The sequence below is a fragment of the Heptranchias perlo genome, chromosome 24 (assembly GCF_035084215.1).
Source record: "Heptranchias perlo isolate sHepPer1 chromosome 24, sHepPer1.hap1, whole genome shotgun sequence".
Classification (NCBI taxonomy): domain Eukaryota; kingdom Metazoa; phylum Chordata; class Chondrichthyes; order Hexanchiformes; family Hexanchidae; genus Heptranchias; species Heptranchias perlo.
Window position 1 is genome coordinate 44303063 of NC_090348.1, and position 21882 is coordinate 44324944.

The window sequence follows — 21882 nt, forward strand, 5'->3', positions numbered from 1 at the left end:
GCAAGATACAGGCCTTCCAACTTGGAGCTGGTTTTAATTCCAGCCCAGACCAACGGGGTGAAAGTCTCTTCTGGCTGATGCCCGAAATAAGTTGGGGAGTTTCAATCCAGTCCCAGGTGGGCATGGACCTACAGCACAAAGCTCTCCGGTCTCACTCAGGAGATGTCTATTGTGTGAAATGGAAAATGTTTCACTGGTGCAGTTCCCCAATGCTAAGATCCCTCAATTTGATCAGCAACCAACTCACCAAAAAAATGAAAGGTGTTGCAAGTTTACTTTGGGTGTGGTTGGGCTGCACTGAAAGGCCACAGGACAGCTGGGGTGGGAAGTGGAAAAATGTCACAGTAGGACGGCGGAGCTACAGCAAAAGAGCAGGGGGAGTGGGACTAATGGGACTGCTCTTTCAAAAGAGCCGGCACAAGCACAATGGGCCAAATGGCCTCTTCCTGTGCCACAGTGGGGGTGCCTTTCAGAAGTGGGGGAACAGCAGAAGGAGCTTTCCTTGGCATCTAAAACATGATTTCTGCTTCCACTGGGCATCTGAAATGTAAAGTCCTCTATTCCTCAGTATTCCATCCCTCATCTTGACAAGCACAAAGTTCACACACTTGGGGCAGTGGGGGGGGGGGGGGTGGAAAAAGAGAGGAAATCAATACAAGCTGCGAGGAAGGATCCAATTGTCCTTTGTTGTACAGCTGTATTTACAACTGCTGGCACAGAATCCCACGCAGGGGGAACAAAAACCATTTCAATCAAATCCAAAATCGACTATTGTAACAATGAAAATATACATTTTTTATTTGAAATCACCAGCGAGCATACTAACTAACCCTAAATAAGTCAAACAGGTATAAGTCAGCACATAGCAATAGGCCATTTAAAAAAAAAATCTATATAGCAAGATAGGGTGCCGGCAAGTATTTCCCCAATAATAATACAACGTGCTAATTAGAGTAATCAAGTTCACCACTACCTAGTAATTACTTAATACTATCCTTCAGGTTAAAGCCACAAACACTAGGTTTTTTTTTTAATAATTAAATCTGCTTTACGAACCAAAGTCCTAAACAAGTTGTATTCTTCCATGTCATGCCACAATAAAAAGGGATGTGTAATCTGTACGTCCATTTTTATTCACGAGGAAAAAATAGAAACAAAAAAAACAAAAACATGCAGAGCAAATAATGTGTTAGTTTTTCTTCTGCCTAATAAACCTTCCATTGTGCTTCGATTTTACTGAAACTTTCTCTGTTCTCTCTAGCGCTGCTTTTCTGGTCAAGATACGGACCGTGTAAATAGTCGTTCTTGGTTGGTTGTTTTTAAAATTTTTTTGCAAGTTGATCTCCTGCTCTGCGTCGCTCTCTTTTTCTTGCTCTCTCTTCCATTTGGGGTCAAAACATTTTACGAGTTAGGTATACCAAGGTTATGTGATAACATGCATTTGGGCCTCACACAGCTACCAGTGGAATGTGGGGTAAGATGCACCTCAAGTTGGAGAAATGACCAAGGAGGAGGAAAAAACAAAAAATCTAGGGTGATAATATACCAATGCTATCCATAAAAACCTGGTTTTAGTAATAAAAAAAACTTGCTTTTTTGTTTTTAAATATGAATATTATAGTCTGCTTTTCAATGGTTAGGAAATTATATAGTCTGTCTCTTTGAAAGAGGGTGGTGACACTACTACAATTCCATATCCTGGGCCTCATCCTCGGAGAAGTCAGACATGGAGCTCTCTGATGAACTTTCACCAGCACCCTCCTCTTGTTCCTTTAGCGCCTCCTCTGTTGCGTATTTCTGGATGTATTCTGTGAAGAGCGGGAAGGGAAAAAAAAAAAATCAGTCGCACAAATGCTAGCAACTTGCATTTATATAACACATACCACATCTCTCAAAAATCTCAAATGTAACATTAAGAAACTTATGAAGGCAACTGCAACACAGCAAGATCGCACAAACAGCTTTGAGATGAACAACCAGTTAATCTTTCTTGGTGGTGGTAGTTGAGGAAGAAGTATTGACAAAGGCACCAGGATAACTCCCCTGCTCTTGAAAAAGTGCCAGGGAATTTTTTACATCCAACTGATTAAGTAGAACAAGCCTCAGTTTCACATCCCAGCTGAAAGGCGGCACTCTGAACAGAGCAGCGATCCCTCTGCACTGCATTCGAGTGTCAGCTCAGGCCGCGTGCTCAAATCCCTGGTGGACTTGGAATCCTCAACCTCTTCCTGAGGCAGGAGGGTTATCGACTGAGCCAGGCAAAAACAGAATAAAAACTAAGTGCTGGGAACGCACGGTTCAGTCAGCATGGTAGAGAGACTGAACGGATAACACTTCTGGTGGGAGCAGTTATCAGAACTTGGGGTCAGATAGCACTGACTGTTTCTAAGGTCAGCTGAACCTCTCAATCATGTACCACGCTATGACAGCATGGTCCAAACTTTATGGGCCATTTAAGTTTTGGACCATGGAGCTTCTAGGAGCATGTGTAAACGATTCCAATACAACCTACTCTTGCTCAGTGGGCTTGCTGCTCCTTCTCTCCTCAGAGCCTGGCAGTTCATTTATTTATTTAAGTTCTTTTTTTGGGCAATAATTGGCAATCTCCCCCAGGGAGGCCACAGAAAAACAGTGAGAAATAGGAGAAGTCACAGTGATGGAGGAGAGGGTGCTCTAAGCTCGAGGCACATTGTTTGATCATAGAGGGCTATACTCTACATCTAACCATGGTATCCCTGATCTAGGAGTGCTCGATTACAACACTGGATTCCAAATGTTCCATTCCCCAGTACAAACATCCCTCATTTCAAACAATTTTTAAAAAAATTATAAACTTAACTGTAGAACATTTTTACACTTCAATACAATCAAAGCAACCCTTACCTTTTATTTTCTGTTTGTACTCTTCTGGTCGATGGAGATACATAGCTGCTGCATCACCATTTAGAGGGTCGATTGGATTTGGATAGGCCAGGAGCTGGGGCAGGAACGACTCAAATATATTGGTGAGATCTGTGGGGGAAATGCACGAGTCAGATTACTCCTTCATGTAGTGGCAGGACTGTCTTGACACAATCAAAAACTGACCCCTAAGCCAGTGCGCTGACTGCTCTTTCCACAAATCGAATGATTGTGATAGGTCAAATGGTCTGGGGTGGTGAGAGAAAGAATGCACTTTGAAGCCTACTGATCCCTTGATCAGGAATGCAGAAAGAGCTTTTGTTTGGTCAGCAAGGTGTCGGACACACGCAGGTACATATCACCATGCCCAAGTGTTGAATCTGAACCAGAGAAACATCCAGTGAGGTTCCTATCTTAACAGCAAGCAAGCCCCCACCCTCCCAACTTACTTCATCAAGCAATTTTAGACAGCCAAGGTTTAGGAATCCTTAAGTGTGCACACAGGTAATCCTGGAATTTAACCAGTTAAAACCCTAAAGCTTACCTCGGCGCAGCCGTTCGACCAGCTATGGCCATCCTATCCCTTAGGGCAGTAACGTCCAACATTTTGGAGCCAGAAACTGAATACACTTATCAAAATCAGTGAGCGGATTGCATACAATTATGCAGAAATGCAATCATCCACACACAAATGTGAGAGCCCCCACATGAGACAGCCCATATACACAGAATGTTTGCACCCCCTTCAAGCATACACATTCTTCCCCCTCTCCTTTCAGCTCATTAAAGTTCCTGAGCCGGAAGGACTGGTAAAGGCCAATTCTTGAACAGTCAATATTCGCAATCAGGGAACTGCCTTTTCTGGTCCTCCAGACATGGGAAATTTAAAAAGCTCAAGTCAAAACTGGCTTTGCACACCAGTGCGTGAACAAAGGGAGGGAAGGGAGGGAAGGGAAGGAAGGGAGGGAAGGAAGGGAAGGAAGGGAAGGAAGGGAAGGAACCAGCAGGGGCTTCGTGGGTCGGATCAAAGGAGCTCGCAGGATGCACTGGATACCCCTCCTTGGGGCATCTGGAACAGAGTGGAAAGACTCCCAGTCCCCAATGACAGATCTACCCTCCAGGTCCCATCATTGAGTCACATTGTAGGCCTATCAACAGAAGCAATATAGGATCACTGATGGTGTATTACTGAAGGAAACACCTGGGCAGATCAAGGTCAAGGGAATTACATACCCAAACACTAATACTACATCCTAGCAGCTTGATTTTCCTCCTCAATAACTTTCTAGCCATCAATGGGCATGGTCAACCCGTTTACATTTAGATCAGCCATTACACAGTCATAAAACTATCTTGGATGGTAAATGGTGGGAAACCGCAAAACACAATTCACGAACACTTTAGCCCACAAACTCGTTTGTCAGATGGAGCTACTGGAGGCAGCTTGTGACTGTGCTCAGCTCCCCTGAAGACAGTAATTTCTGCGTGACAACCATGTTGCCAGTTCCAAGGTTCATTTTCATTTCCAATTCACATCCCCTTTTATTAAAATAAGTTTTGCTGCTCATTTTCTCCTTTCCTAAAGGTATTAATGACTTGCTGGGTGCAGTTTCCCTCTGGTATCTTACCCAACTGGCCACAATTCGTGTGCGACAGTGACAGGAAGTGTCAGCAGGCTGTTCGACTGCGGGAGTAGCACAATTGAGCTCAATTTGCTTCTCAGAGGTCTACCCTGATCAATGCTCCTCTCACTAACCCAGAGCCTTCAAGACAAATTTAACACTCCAACTACTCCCCTGACAGATTACTTAACTCATCACAGATCAGGGACATTATATTCCCATTCTTAGTCAATTAGATTAATATTGGGTTTGGTTTCATAACCCACAGTATCACGATTGTTGCTTATGCAGTATTGGCTTGAGAACGTGAAAGGCACCACATAAATGATACAGTTGAAGATGCATGGATTTAAGCACAGAATGTAATCCTAGAAGCATTGACAGTGTTAAGTAACAGGAATTTAAATTATGAGGAAATCTTAAGGAAGTTGGGCTCATTTTCTTTGGAAAAAAGAATTTAAGGTGACCTAATTAAAGTTTTCAAGATTCCGAAGGGAATTGACAAACTGATTGAAAAGAATTGTCCGCCATGGTGAAAGGTTCAAATATTAGACCATGATTAAGGGCGGAAATGAGGTTGAACTTTTTGACTCAAAAAGTAACAAGGTTTTGGAATAAGTCACCAGGAAAGACCATTCATGTGAACACAAGTTCAAGAAACAATTAGGTAAGTTTCTATGGGGAGAAAGGACTAGAGAATAAGGTGAACAGATGGGAGCGTTCTCTCATTAAGGGAGCTTTTGAGCTTAATGGCCTTTCTGCTCCCAAAAATTCTTAAGGAAAGGGAAACAGGTTTGGATTTTCTGGAACACTAGCCAAGGAATCACGGGTATGCTTGTCATTCAGTATCGGCATGATTCAGGTATGAATGCAAAATGTATATGTGGCCATTCAGTATTGCACTGATGTATCAGGTTTCTTCCTAGAGCGCTATTAACAATGGTCAATATCCCATGGTGCTGTACAGCCAAAAATACAACAAAATTATAACTGCATTGTGCTTCTCTGCCACTCTCTAATGCTTTGTCTCCCTCTGTCGTCTTTAGATGGTAGTGAAGCAGTAAGCTCCAATTTCCACTATTTTCACTGCGACTTTCTCCATTGCAGGTTTACACTAGCAGGTATAGTCAGACTTGTGAAATCTTGATCCTCTAGTTTTAAGAACATTTTTGTAAGCATGTTATGGAAAAAATATGCAAATCCAAATGAAAGAATGCACTACAGTATAAAATCTGTTTAACGATCACATGCCTTTTCAGTTTCATTGTCCTCTAATGAATGCACCAACTCATGCCGGCACATGGGTTGGCAGCCCTCTAGTACCTTGTCCCGGTGAATATTCTGATTGTGGGGGATGACAGTATGCAGACAGGCTATTTGACCCCAGGGTATGCTCTGGATTGGAAAACAGTGAATGCTATCTTAAAAAAATGGCTGAGAGATGAACTCTCAAACTCCAGACCTGTGAGACTAACTTCAACTGAGGGGAAAACATTTGAGACTTTGATGAGGGATAACAAAGCGGATCATCTGGAAGGACACTGTCTGATTGGTCAGAGGCTGGGTATTCTGCGGCGAGTAACTCACCTCCTGACTCCCCAAGGCCTTTCCACCATCTACAAGGCACAAGTCAGGAGTGTGATGGAATACACTCCACTTGCCTGGATGAGTGCAGCTCCAACACTCAAAAAGCTCAACACCATCCAGGACAAAGCAGCCCGCTTGATTGGCACCCCATCCACCACCCTAAACATTCACTCCCTTCACCACCGGCGCACTGTGGCTGCAGTGTGTACCATCCACAGGATGCACTGCAGCAACTCGCCAAGGTTTCTTCGATAGCACCTCCCAAACCCGCGACCTCTACCACCTAGAAGGACAAGAGCAGCAGGCGCATGGGAACAACACCACCTGCACGTTCCCCTCCAAGTCACACATCATCCCGACTTGGAAATATATCGCCGTTCCTTCATCGCCGCTGGCTCAAAATCCTGGAACTCCCTTCCCAACTGCATTGTGGGAGAACCTTCACCACACGGACTGCAGCGGTTCAAGAAGGCGGCTCACCACCACCTTCTCGAGGGCAATTAGGGATGGGCAATAAATGCCGGCCTTGCCAGCGAGGCCCACATCCCATGAATGAATAAACAGCCAGCTGGCCATGAGCAGAATTAATACATATGCCCGACGTTTAGTCACCCCGGGCTTTATGGCTCTATTCATGATAGTCGCATGCAATCAGGCTCCTTCACGCCAGTTAATTCTTCCCCTAACTTCCAAACCAAATCAAGTCATCAGTAATCATTGTTGAAACAAAAAAAATTACTGAGATGGAAAGAATTAAATTGTTTAAATCTGCTGATACCAAACTAAGGGGCAATGGAATCAGCTCAGAAATTACAGAATTATTTGGACAAAGTGAGTATGTGGGCAGATGACATTGAATACCAGTGCAAAGTACTAAACATAGGAAGGGAAAATAAACAACGTATGCAATCCATAAATGGTGAAGAAGCCAAGAATGAAGCTGAGAGACCAAGGCGTCTTAATTGACTCTTCGTTCAAAATGTCCAACCAATGCAGACAGGCAATCAACAAAGTCAATGAATGTCGAATTATACAGCCAAACAGTAAGGCTGCAAGTCAGAGGAAGTCTTGATCAAAGCGTACAGTACTCTGATCCATACCACACCTTGAATGTTGTGCCCAGTTCTGGTTGCTCAGAAACAAGGGAGACTTTCCAGAACTAGAGGCAGTGCAGAAAACAGCAATAAAGTTGATCCCTAGCATCAGGAGTAATGAGGATAGACCAGACAGACTTGGGCTCGTCAGCCTGGAAAGGAGGCAGCAGAGAGGTGACCCTAGAGGTACATAAGATAGTTAAGAGAACTGAAAAGGTAAATTCAGAGAAGTACTTTAAATTAAATTGCAAGACTAGGACAGGTTCAATCTAGTAAAAGGCAGATTTAGGACAGATATCAGGAAATTCTTCTTCAAACACAAAGCGATGGACACATGGAACAGATGCCTGGATAGAGTAGTAGCAGCGAAAACCCTGGAACAATTAAAGTAACAAATGGATATTGCACTAGGGGAAACGTTTGGATCTCTCTGGATGAATGAATCTAGGATGAGCTAAATGGCCATCCTCATCTGCAATTTTCTTGTGATCTTTGAAATGGTACGATTTTCATGAGGTCTTGATGGTGACCAGTTTTAATTTTACAGAAAAAATTCTGCATTACTTATGTTAGAGAGCTATATGAAGTGTGCGGCGTGATGTAGTTTCCATAATCCACCTCTCCTCTCATTTATTATGCATCAGGCTTTCTTTGAAGGTGGAAGTCTTGCTTTAATTTATAATTGTGGGGGGGGGGGGGGGGGGGGGGGGAAGCAGATTGAGGCACAGCTGAGGTTCACATGCAGTGGGAATAGCTCTAACACCACAGAGCAAACAAGATCTGAAACACTGCTGAGGTGAAAAGAACATACTGCAAATCAAATTAAAACAAAAGACTGAAAATTCACAGCAGGTCCATTAGCATTTGAGTAGAGTAGAGACAGGTAACGGTTTCAGGTGTAGACTGTCAGTTATCCAAGCCTATCTATTCTCTTTTCAGATGCTGACTGACCTGCTCTGCATTTCCAGTGTGGAGTGGGAATTGAACTCAACCTTTGACTCAATGGACTGCTTGATCGTGACATGGTGTCTAAAATATAATATTCCATTCTCCAACACAAGCATACCTCATCTTGAGAAGCACAAAAATGATCATACACACCAAAACTCAAAGCAAAACAGGCATTTCACTGCTCTGAAAAGCTTTGGTGAGCAACCTATCAAACCCATCAGCTGTATATTGATTGTTACCCAACAATACCAACATTGAAGTTGCAAGGTACTAAAACAGATAATTCTAGTGCTGCCATTTAGTTTTTTTTTTTGAGTGCCACGAGCTGCTGGTTGCGTTTAAACCAACAGATCAGTGGCCTTTCAACATGCAATAGTAAAAAAAAGTAGGCACCATATAGCTGTTTAAAACTGTCCAACTGCACAAATTTTTAAAAAGCTCTCTCTCGTCAGCGGAAAAACCAGCCAGGTGGCAAACCTAGATATAGGGGTACAGCTCCAAGCAGCACAGATTTGCAGTTCAGGTGAAAGCAAATTAGCTGTTGGTAAAATGAATGCTCTCAATAAGTATGAAATATTTAGCTGCCCTGTTGCACCTTAACTACCCTAACTTGTAATTCAAAGAGTGTGGAGGGATGGTAAAAGCTTCATGCAAGTTGGGCACTAGTGCTGCAGCAAACAGTGGAGACATCCACGTGTTAACAAAACGGTCCTGAGCAGTCTAGTACTGGCAGAGCTCTCACCCTTCACTTCTTAAACTTTGCTGTTCAGCACACAAAGAAGCCTCTCTTTCAGAATCTAAGGGCTTTTTGAGCAGAAGCTTGATTAAAATGCATTTAGGCCAGCTCGGTCCGGAAGATCATCACTTGCCTTCCCAGAAAACAAGATACTCAGGTTTCTGAGATCCAGCCTGCAAAAAATCATTTTGCAAGTAATGCAGATTAAAGATGAAACTGTTCCAGTTAGTAACTCATGTTAACTGTCGGAGTATCCCTTTACTTGGGCCTCTGAAGACCCTCTTCCAGGCTCCTGCTTGTGCCATTTAGCTAGGCACTAGGAGGCGCACGAGCAACCTACAGCAAATTCCTCAGTTTATTCAGCTGCAGCAGGCTTCATCCACAGGTGACCATCACAATTCTAAGATTGAACCAACCTTCCCCAGGATATTCCATCTGACTCCATTTACCCTAGACCTTCAATTGCTTTCAAAACCAGATGCTGGGACCATACCAACTCCTTTCTCTTAAAAACAAACAAGACTATTTTTGATGGTTGCCTATTCTAAATACCTGCTATTTAAAAGAGTCTCAATCTCTCGTGTATGCAGTTTGCCACTTTTGTATGATGTGCTCTAATCCTGTGATTACAGGTTACGTTGAATGACTTTACATCTACATTATCCCTTCTTCTCAGCATTTTAAAAACCTAGATCATGCCCCGATCTCTCCCCTCCAAAGAGAGGATTAATTTTGTCAGCTGACTTATTATCTTGAGTCTTAGACCCAGAAGTATCTTTACTCCTCCCCTCTGAACCCACTCTACTGCACAATGATTTTTTGTTCAAGGCAAGATGCCCAAACTGTAACATAATATTTAAAATGTGGCCTGATCAATTAACTAGAAAAATTACAATAGCCTGTTTTTACTTCTAATCAAATGTCCTTGAAATGCATCCAAATAGGCGATTAACTTTAAATAGGCTCACAATAGTAGGTATTTTCAGTGAATGATAAATTATCAAACCCAAAAAGAGTTCTCATTTTTGCAATGAACTCCCACTTAACATTTCATATGTGCATTACTGTACAGTTATCAGCATTCAACGTCACTATTTCTTACTCCAAATGGCCAACTAGTCATATAATCATCAACTGGAAGTAGGAAGCAGCAATTCATATGAACACAGGTCTGCTTCATTAAATAAATGGTTTGTTGAAAGCTCTGGCATCAGCTACAAAGAACATGAATTCACCATTCATATAGATCAAAAACCTCCACAAACCCATCTCAGAATAAACAGCCAGATGACCAGCTATATCACCAGGGCTAAAAAAATCCACTAACATGAGAATGACCTTTAGCATTTGAGATTAGCTCATCATTTCTGCCCTGGTTTGCAACCCTTCATTTCCCCCTTATCTGTCAGCTCATTTCTTCAATCATTTTACCAAAAAAAAAATGGAAACTTTTGTACAAGGGATGATGCATGCTCACCTCTACATAAATGCAGTACCATCACTTGGATATCATAAATCCATAAGTAAAATATCAGTTTACAGGGCTTTCATTCTTCCATTGCAATGGACCAAATGTAGTCACAGATCCACGGGGATGCTTTTTGTGCTAATCCATTTCATAACAATGGGTGTCCACAGGACTATTCAATTATTCTTTAATTTTCATTGTTGTTTAATGGCACTTGATGGTCCCATAATAGAAAGCATGGACAAACAGCTCAAGGTCCTGGGTTACATTTATGTTAGTAGGTAAGCATTCAAGACTTAACATAAAATTCCTGTTCAGTCAACTCTGACCTCTAAAGACTGACGCTTTTACAGTACAATATCCAATGACATTCAAGCCTGCCTTAGATCCTGGGTGTGACTGGCTTGGAAAGACAAGAGCAAGATCAGCTACACATTGCTGAAATATACTTAAGACATTCACTTTGTTCCCACCAGTCCAGAAAGGAATCCCAACTCCACTTGATGCAGGGTTACAGCTGAAATCCAGTTAAAAGAAAGAAGAATGAAGTTAAAATAACACCAATTTAAAAAAGAAATTTAACTACTCACCATAAAGAGCTGTCCACGTCTGGTTAATTACATCTAGACACACAGTTCCTGACCTAGAAACAGAAGCAAAAACTGAGTGACGCTTGAAACAGTTGGACGCTAATGGAATTCTTGTAACCCACGGCCCTATTTCAGGACTATAAGAAAACCAGGCCCAATGATAATTGGATTGGGTAGAGTCCTGTGCAAGTGTATTCCCTCACATAGCATTGCTAACCCTCATCTGCTAGAGTGGCGCAGTGTATTCACAAAATAACTTACTGTGATTCACATTCACAACTTTCCAAAAGATACATTCCCAACTTCAGGTGGATGGCCTACAACAAGGGAAGGGAGGGTAGAGTGACAGTGGTGGTAAAGGGTATTGTTTTCAGAAGGAGGATTAAATGGGACTGGAAAAATATTTACAACAGGTAGAGTGAAAAAGACAGATAGATCTAAGCTACTACAGTTTACGTCTAAAATCTATCCACTTGGTCAAGTCTCCTTTTAAGATATGGAGATAGACATAATGGAGGGAAATCTTTTTACAGTCTCATCACAGGGCTTTACTATCAGTACTAATACACTACATTACAAATTCCGCACAAACCAATACACGTCAATGTTGTGTGATATTCTTTATTCATCATCTCAGTGTCCTGGTGCCAGTCACATAACTGCAACCACTATTATTTCATCCCAGTTTATAAAGCTTAAAATGAACCCCCCACTCCAAGTTTGGAGGGGGTAGAATCACCAATTGTACTGCTGGATGTTTTTCACGGTTCAAAAAATGAAGACTTATGTTTCTGGATTTTGTTTGACCATCTTAACACAAAGGATTTGGAAAGAATTATCTTTAAATGTTGTGGTTTAAAGCAAAGCTTATTCACACAAGTTTAGAAAAAAAACTTAGATGAAAGGTGGTTAATATGCTAATGGAAGTTGTTTGCCCTGAAGACTGTAAACAATAAGCAATTGTTAGGTTCTCTCAATAATCAATAAACACCTCACACCCACTGTATTGGGAAGTCTCTGGTCCCAGACATTCAGAAGAGATTCAGGCTTTCCCTTGCAGCTGTAATGAGGGAGATGAAAAAAAATAGACAAGGAGGAAGTCAGGTCCAATGAAGGTTGCAAAGGCAGTCAGATTATTAAAGAGAAAGTTGCAAGGGCTTTTGCCAAGACTAAAAGGTTAGAAATGCTGGAGGACAATTAGAAGTCATCTTGTTTAACAAGTTCGACAGCCCACTAACATGGGGAGCATGGCATATTCTTTATTTTATGTTATTACATGAATAACATTATTACTCTAAACTAAATGAGTCCGACCAATCATAACTGCTGATCTGCACGTTCATCCTACTGTGAATTAAAGCAGCTTATCAATTCATATCTGGCCTCATCTTACCCGGGATTTTCTCAGTCTGCTTTTGAAAAGATTGGAGAGGGACCGAAAACACGTGAAAGACATGAATATGCAATTTAGGTCATAAGAACCACTATTGTTATACCTCTGGGTTATACTATCACAAGTAGATATACGGCAGTGAGTCCACTCCCGCAAAAGAAAGATACCCAGACCGCTTACAGGGGTGACCGATGCCACTGAACCTGAGAAGGTATTCAAGACAAGACCCTAAACGTGTAACAGACATACTTTAAAAAAAAAATTCACCCCACCCCCATTATACTACACTGAAATCCTGGTGGTACTGTTTAATGAATAGTTTCTGAAGCTACCAGCTAATAACCCACATTTTTGTTTAAATTACTTACTCCATACTTCCAGATCCAAGAAATAAAATCTCTCCTCTTCCTTCCCCATAAATAGATCTTAAAATACTTTCCTTATTTTTCTCCCCAACTTTACCTCTCCCAAAGGCAGCAGCTTCTTACTGGGGTATGTTTCCAAAGGCACCACCCTCTGGTAATTTCATCTGAGGGCCCATCACTCACGCATGACCATTCATAAGTGCCCATTTTATTATGCATGCACAATGGAATTTATTTTATTGAAGGTGTGAGAGAAGAGGTAATTGTGTGCGCTTGGGTACAGCAGATGGACCAAATCAGCCCTAGTAACAGGGCACAGTGGTAATGGAACATCCTCTCCAACCCAACTAGTAACAATGTCATCTCTAGAATAGACGAAGCTGGTGAATCTCTTCACCAAACCACCCCATTCTCTCCCACCTCATCCCAACACATTTCCTTTGCTGCTGCAGAAAGAAAACAGTTACTTACGCTTCATCAATGTTCGGATGGAAAATTTTATTCATAAATCCTGAAAATAAACACACAAAAAACAGTCAACTTCACTAAAATGGAAAGAAAAACAGCAACATTTGGAAGGAGTGAGTGCAAACCAGTTCTGCTCTAATGTTCTGTTGGGGCAGGGGCCGAGATAATCCACAACTTTCACAAGTAAAAAAATCATCCCCAACTAATGTGGGCTTTACACTTTTAGCACTTGCCATGAATGGGTTAACAGCTCAGTTGCAACACTCCACAGAAAAAGAAAACATTTTACATCATGGACTGAATGAAGTTTTGTGTTGGTATTGTAGCTATGGTGCTAGTTTGACTCAGACTAGCCTTAAGTCACAATTATTCAGTGTGTGTTTTATACAACCTGAGTTACCGTGACTAATTCTGTCGCGTTCTTTGTAATATTGCCCCTCCAACTTTCTCCATTTAATAGTTTACCTACTGAAAGGCACATCATCATAGGTCATGTTTTTGTGTCACTTGTGCAAAGATCCCCCTTCCCTAAATTCACACACACCACAATTTATACTGCACTGCCTCCAACTTGCCTCAATATTAATCCGAGAACAGTGGTTGGCTTACGTTATGCTAGAACACATTTGGAACCCAGTTAACGTTTAAACTGGCAATCGGAGGGTGATTTAATTAGACATTCAGTCTGCTCCAACCTCTGATTGACTATGTAAGCCAGACAATTAAATGCTTACTTCACCATCTAAGAACCACCTCAATATTCAAATAGTGGGTTTTGCCAGCTTTCAAACAGGTTCCCTTGTTGTCGTAGGGAGGAAAATAAGCACGACAGCACAGCAAGTACAAGACTGCTATACCAGATGGTGGTTGTGGTGTTAATGAGAAGCCACTAACTCCATCCCCTGAGCTGAAGGATAAGAAGAACTCCATTACAAAATTTGGTGCAATTATCAACAGCACTGTTTCTTGCTCCCCTTCTTTCTTGAAGGTGATGGTTCACGCTGGGGTGTGAATAAGCATTACTCGACCAAGTTGCAAGGACCAAGATTCCAGACCTAGTGCCGGCAAGTTATTTGCTGTGGGGGAAGCATCACAAGCAGAGCCTGAGCGCATCCTTATCTGGCACCTCAACAAGCACCAATTCCCAGAGTCAGTGGATAGAAGCAGGAACCCAGGCCTGAGCAACTAACATCCTAAATTATACCCAGGCTGAGGTCAGTTCACTCGACACAAATGAAGATCAAACTTAAGACCATCCCTAATTACGTGGTTCAATTCTATAATCAGATTTGCAAAGCTTGTATTTATATAGTGTCTTATCACATGACCCAAATATTCCAAATTCCTTCAGTGACTTACATAGGCAAATACGACAGCCATTATGTGAACAGTAAGATCCCACAAACAGCAGTGAGCTGAATTGCCAGTTTTCTATTTTCATGGTGTTGGCTAACGGAGGCATGTTGGCCAGGACATCGGGAGAACTCCTTGGGAACTTTAACATGCAGCTGAAGCAGCACATGGGACCTCAGTTTAACTTTTCATCCAAAGGACAGCACTCGTCAAAACTGCGCTGGAGTCTCAGTCTAGATGAAGTGAGTGGACTTGAATCCACAACCTGACTCTGAGGCAAGGTTGCCATCAACTGAGGCAAGCCGACACTATACAGAGCCAGTATCAATGGGTACCAGGCAGTGCATGCAGCCACCGAGCTGCAGGGAGAGGCAAAACAAATTTTGAAAGGAAAGCTTTGTACCCTTCATAGTAGCAGGCTGAAGGAGTTAAAAAGTTGTGAGAAACTACTCCCAATTCATTTCATCTTCATTGTTACTGCACAGGACAAACAACTACTACGTCCCTTCTCCCATATGCAGGTCTGCCAGTACTCATATTCCCTGGGACATGCTATTAAGACGGTCCAAGATAAATTAATGCGTATGTGTCCCATTCATCGCAGCAACCCCCAGCAGCTCTGCCTGGTTCAAGAGACTTTTAACTTCGCCCCACAACCTACTCCATCCATGTTGCAGAAACCCAGCCGTGATGTCAACAGGATTTCAATAACATGTAATTGTGGGTACAAGTAATTTTTCTGATAGGTTTACTTCAACTGTGAACGCCCAGCAGTACAATGATTTTTTTTGTCCGAGAACACGAGTTTAAACTGTATAACAGTAGTATGGGTGGTTAGAGGTCTATCATCATTAAGGTGATAAATTAAGAGCATCGCACTAGCAGTGTATCGTACAACACCGAAGCATATTTTTATTATAGTGTATTGGTACCAACCCCGACATAATCCTGGTGACGACACGGACAGCTAATTAAGACTAAAATTAACTCTCATTTCCAGTTTAACATACAAACCAAATGTCATTGTTAGCAAACTTTTACAATGCGAATAACTTGTTCTGCCTTCTGCACGTGCTGTTTTAGAAATCATTAGATAGGAGGATGATACAAGGCTGGCAGTCAGCTACAAGCCGATGACTCAAATTAAGCAGCTCGGATGCCAAACCATGAAAGTGAAAACTGAGTAGTATGTAGGCGTCAGCAGGACCCGAATTACAGCCTTGAAGTTATAGCCAGCTGTTCTCTATTCTGTAAAATACATACTGAATAATAAGTTTACTGTTAGGCAGGTGGGCCTGCTGTGATTCTGTATTCAGGCAATGTGAGGGTACTAAAGTGGACAGTGATGAAGGAGATGAAGATACAATATATGGCAATGCACGACAGGTACCAATAGCCAGCTTCTCTGGCAGATTACCAGTAAAATAATCAAAGTACATCAAAGCGATACTTCAACATGTTTTGTGTCGTATATTAAACTTTCCTCTCCTTCTAGTCAGGACTGGCAGCCATATGAATTACACACCCCCATTCTTTATACTGTGTGCCTTGATACATGTCAGAATGTATCTACAAGCATTCCAGGAGTATCTCCTTGCCCCATGTACGTGGAACCATAGTGATCAGGAAGGTCCCTCTGATCCCTGGTCTGTATAGAATATTTGATCTCAGCGGGGACACTAAAGTTAGCTTCACTTGCCCACGAGTTAAAGGAGGACAATTCCTGAAGACTATCCAATGACTGCTATTGGAAGTACGTGCAGATGTCAGGTGGGGATAGAATTAGGTTTGGTCAGGGTTCCTTCCCCACGGTCAGGACCATACGCCCATGTCTTCAGGAGAGGGGAGAAAACTGGCGAGAGGAATAAAAGGGCTCCTCACTCATGAGGCATATTGTGGAGAAGTCCTGTTTTCACTCATTACCTACACAGGCACACTTTCCAGCAGGAATCAGTGGATAGTAAACAGGAGTGGAAACACTGGCTGATTTTTCCCACTACCAACTGCAGACTTCCCACCATCTCAGCTGAGATCTGCTAATTCAGGACAACAATTTCTAAAATTGGATGACTAAGTGATCAATGCCGCCCCTCTCCCGCCTTACATGTTACACTTGACAAATGTGTCAATAAAAGTGAATTACTGGCCAAAATCAGGTGAAATTAAGGTTTAACAGTTTTAAAAACAATGCATTTACAGAATTCAATGTGGTCACTGGACACACTTTGTTTACAGGTATCCGAACAATATGGGGTGGGTGGGGCACACACACATCCACATGCAGGCGTTAATACACTTCAGTGTGCAATATGCTTCTTTTATCACGCTCTTAGTTCAACAGCTGGAATTGCTGTTAACTGTACTTCACCCTTGTGTTCAGCTCAAAAATGTTCTCCAGACACTGTCTATTTTTGAAAACACATTCTAATTGTACTACTGGGTGTTTTTTTTAAAAATAAACTCCGTACTGAAATTGAACACATGGCCATTGCACTTCACTGGAATCCTGGGGACAACAATGTAGGTAAACCCCTTCAGAAATCAGGGAACTATCCTGCTGCTGCTTCCACTGCACTCTGAACCTGTTTGCATTTGACCCTTGTTTTATTATAGCCAGCAGATGGCATCATGCTAGATTGGGGCTGAATCATTCTGGGTTGGGGGGGGGGGGGGGGGGGGGGGAGAGATAATCTTGTTTTTTTCTTTATTCAACATCAAGTTAGAATAAGTATAAGTATAGCTTTTCAACATTGAAGGTTGGACTCAAGAAGCCTTGTTTAGTAAGTGTGCCAACTCAAAAATCAAACTGGGGGCAAGGCCAATAATGGGATCAGGTGTCAAGTTCTAATTTTTTTTTTGAAGTTGCCTGGAAGGAAATGACGAAACACTTTATTGAAAATATTTCCCAGGCTCTGCATCCCTGAAAAGGTGCTTTTAAAACTACAAGTGGAAATATCCTTGAATTTTATGCCTTAAAGACCAATATTTTGATCTTCCAGAGCCAGTCCAATGATGCTGGTTATAGTGGTGGGCCATATACAAATCAGACAGATCAGTTTAATGGAAGTCAGCATGTGGCACCGGGCTGGGAGCTGACCAGATACCATCTGATCGGAGAGAAAACAGTTACCAGCCAAGTACTGATGAAGCTGAAGCAGTTTCCCAAAGTCAGCAGCTCCAGATCGCCTCTCAGACCAGATCCGAAGTATGGCTTCCAGTAAAATCAATGCAGTCGCTTTGATACGCACACAAAGCATTCACATTACAAAGTTCGCTGGAGTGGCTCAGGAGAAACATAGGAAATAGGAGCAAGAGTAGCCCATTCGGCCCTTTGATCATGGCTGATCGTCTAACTCAGTACCCTGTTCCTGCTTTTTCCGCATATCCCTTGATCCCATTAGCATTAAGAAATATATCTATCTCCTTCTTGAATATATTTAATGACTTGGCCTCCACTGCCTTCTGTGGTAGAGAATTCCACAGGTTCACCACCCTCAGTGAAGACATTTCTCCTCATCTCAGTTCTAAATGGCATACCCTGTATCCTGAGACCGTGACCCCTGGTTCTGGTCTCCCCAGCCATTGGGAACATCCTCCCTGCATCTAGTCTGTCTAGTCCTGTTAGAATTTTATATGTTCCGATGAGATCACCTCTCATTCTTCTAGTGAATATAGGCCTAGTCGACCCAATCTCTCCTCAAACGTCAATGCTGCCATTCCAGGAATCAGTCTGGTAAACCTTTGTTGCACTCCCTCCATGGCAAGGACATCCTCCCTCAGATAATGAGACCAAAACTGCACACAATACTCCAGATGTGGTCTCACCAAGGCCCTGTATAACTGCAGTGAGACATCCCTGCTCGAGTACTCAAATCCTCTTGCAATGAAGGCCAACATACCATTCACCTTCCTAATTGCTTGCTGCACCTGAATGCTCGCTTTCAGCGACTGGTGTACAAGGACACCCAGGTCTCGTTTCACCTCCCCTTTTCCCAATCACTATTCAGATAATAATCTGCCTTTCTGTTTTTAAAACCAAAGTGGATAACCTCACATTTAACCACGTTATACTGCATCTGCCATGTTCTTGCCCACTCACCCAACTTGTCTTAATCACATTGGAGCCTCCTTGCATCCTCCTCACAGCTCACATTCCACCACAGCTTTGTGTCGTCTGCAAACTTGGAAATGTTACATTTAGTTCCCTCATCCAAATCATTGATATATATTGTGAATAGCTGGGGCCCAAGCACTGATCCCTGCGGTACCTCACTAGTCACTGCCTGCCACCCGGAAAAAGACCCATTTATTCCTACTCTGTTTCCTGTCTGTCAACCAATTCTCAATCCATGCCTGTATATTCCCCCCCAATCCCATGTGCTTTAATTTTGCACACTAGCCTCTTGTGTGGGACCTTATCAAAAGCCTTCTGAAAATCCAAATACACCACATCCACTGGTTCTTCCCTATCTATTCTACCAGTTACAGCCTCAAAAAACTCCAGTAGATTTGTTAAGCATGATTTCCCTTTCATAAACCCATGCTGACTTTGTCCAATCCCTTTAATGCCCTCCAAGTGTTCTGTTATCACATCTTTTGTAATAGACTCTAGCATTTTCCCCACTACTGATGTTAGGCTACCTGGTCTGTAATTCCCTGTTTTTTCTCCCTCCTTTTTTAAATAGTGGGGTTACATTTGCCACCCTCCAATCTGTAGGAACTATTGTTCTAATCTGTAGGAGGGAAGCAGAGCATGAATTATCAGTGTATGAGTGTGCAAAACTCAAGGATATTTACACCAAGGTTATTTATATGGCCCTAAGCATATTTTTGCATAAAAAGTAATCTCCCCGATTCACCTTCCCACTTTTAATACCTCTCCCATCAGAAGATGATGGGAAGGAAAAAGATTTTTAAAAAAAAATTTTTGCATTTTAGAAATTTTCACATAGCTCATTCAAGAACTGGATTTTGGTCTGATACTGGACAGAAGACAATCCCACCATTAAATTTGGGCCCATTTTAATAATGAGGGATCCTTTGCAAGCCTGCGCTATTAGTCCAGTAGGAGGTGCACCTCAGGTTTAGCGGATGGAGCTTTGCTTCCAGCATTTCCTGGCGCCCGAAATGGAATAAGTGTTCCATTCCCCAAGCACAAAGCTCACCATTACCACAAAAAGCCAAGTGAAAGAAAGGCAATAGGAAAATCTTTCAAGACTAAGTGAACAGGCCCACAGTAACAAAATACACAGACATCTTCAGGACAGAAAGTTATCTATTTGACTGGGGAGAGACATGAATATTGTTGTTCACCCGATTCTCATTTTGGGCTGTGTCTTTCTATCCTCCAGCTACCAGACATCAATAACTTCAAGATTTTATTTAATTCCAGGTCCTGTGAATATAGCCAGGGTGTGCTTTCTGTACTCTACTAGAGATCATTGTTAAATATTGCTTTTAAATAATCTATTTGTATTCGCAATTCCCACTCCCCCACCACCCACCCCACAGAGCAGACTGACCTCAACATGACTGCACTGCTGTCTGTTGGAAAGTATAGATGGCTGGAGCGGTGGCGCAACACTTATTATGGAGTCTGATTCCTCACCTGGAAAGACAACCCACCGGCCCCCACCTCAAAACACCCCATTCCCCGACATACAGCAGGTAGCTTTAGTCCACGTCTCCAATACTAACAGGTGGTTTACTCCTTGTTCAGAGAAGCCCATTGTCTCAAGCTGTTGTCTTCCCCGACAGACCTGTTAAAGAAAGATCTTTCCAGATGAGGAATCAGACTCCATGATAAACGTGTTGCACCACCGCTCCAAACATCTATACTTTTTAACAGTCAGCAGTGCAGTCATGTTAAGGTCAGTCTGCTCTGTGAATGGAGAGGGTGGAAGAACATAGATTATGTTTTTACATTATTCTAATTCAGAACAAAGTCAGAACAGCTACTGTAGTCAGAATTGGTTTAAACTGTGTGCCCGCAAATTCTATCTCTTAATCACAATGGTGCTGATAACATTGGAGAAACAAGAATTTCAGGGCCGAGTACATTGTACCCTGTAAGGTTAGGCACATATAGATTATTAAATAAATAAGCTAGTTGGCATTAATATGACAGAGCTAAAATGGTTGTTAGGTTAAAACACATAGGCTTTTAAAAAAAGGCAGGTTTTCTCCCCCACAGCAGGGGGAGTGTAAAAGGACAAGAAAATTACTGCAGTATAAATAACAACTTGCATTAACATAGTGCCTTTAACTTTGTAAACTGTCCCAAGGCGCTTCATAGGAGGGTTAGCAAATAAAATTTGAATAGAGATTGCAAGAGAGAAGATGTCAAAGGCTAGTAGAAAAAGGCTATTATTCGGGAAGAGCAAAGATAGGAAGCAAACATACAATGTAACAGGACATAAGCCCCCCTGCCAAAATAAGAACACAAGAACATAAGAAATAGGAACAGGAGTCGGCCATACGACCCCTCGAGCCTGCTCTGCCATTCAATAAGATCTTTGACTTCAACTCCACTTTCCTGCCCTATCTCCATATCCCTCGATTCCCTTAGCGTACAAAAATCTATCGATCTCAGTCTCGAATATACTCAATGACTCAGCATCCACAGCCCTCTGGGGTAGAGAATTCCAAAGATTCACAACCCGAGTTAAGAAATTTTTCCTCCTCGGTCCTAAATGGCCGGCCCCTTATCTTGAGACTATGCTCCCTAGCTCTAGACTCTCCCGCCAGAGGAAACAGCCTCTCAGCATCTACCCTATCAAGCCCTTTAAGAATTTTATATGTTGCAATGAGATCATCTTAGAGACACTGGAGAGGGTGCAAAAATAATTTACAAGGATGATACTAGAACTGAAAGGTTATGCCTATCAGGAAAGATTGAAAAGGCTGGGGCTCTTTTCTCTGGAGAGAAGGCTGAGGGGTGACCTGATAGAGGTCTTTAAGATTATGAAACGGTTTGATAGGGTAGGCATAGAGAAGATGTTTCCACTTGTGGGAGAGACTAAAACTAGGGGCCATAAATATAAGATAGTCATTAACAAATTTAATAGAGAATTCAGGAGAAACCTCTTTACCCAGAGTGGTAAGATTATGGAAGGCACTACCACAAGGAGTAGTTGAGGTGACTAGCACAGATGCATTTAAGGGGAAGCTAGATAAATGCATGAGGGAGAAAGGAATAGAGAGGTAGTACATATTCTATGTACTACCTCTCATTCTTCTAAACGCTAGAGAATATAGGCCCAGCCTACACAATCTCTCCTCATAGGACAACCCTCTCATCCCAGGAATCAATCTAGTGAACTGTCATTGCACCTGCTCTAAGGCAAGTATATCC

The 21882-nt window shown here is 42.2% G+C and overlaps 1 protein-coding gene across 1 annotated transcript in view; it reads right to left on the reverse strand.

Annotated features, from left to right (window-relative positions):
* Positions 1-771: 771 nt before the first annotated feature.
* The window catches only part of ube2h (ubiquitin-conjugating enzyme E2H (UBC8 homolog, yeast)), a 110398-nt gene continuing 89287 nt past the window's right edge, over positions 772-21882 (reverse strand). The window contains exons 4-7 of the mRNA XM_068005195.1: positions 13179-13218; positions 10950-11002; positions 2884-3012; positions 772-1808 (exon numbers count right to left, since the gene is read on the reverse strand). Coding sequence (XP_067861296.1) covers positions 1684-1808; positions 2884-3012; positions 10950-11002; positions 13179-13218 — 347 coding nt within the window. The 3' untranslated portion in view covers positions 772-1683. The remainder of the gene's footprint in view (positions 1809-2883; positions 3013-10949; positions 11003-13178; positions 13219-21882) is intronic.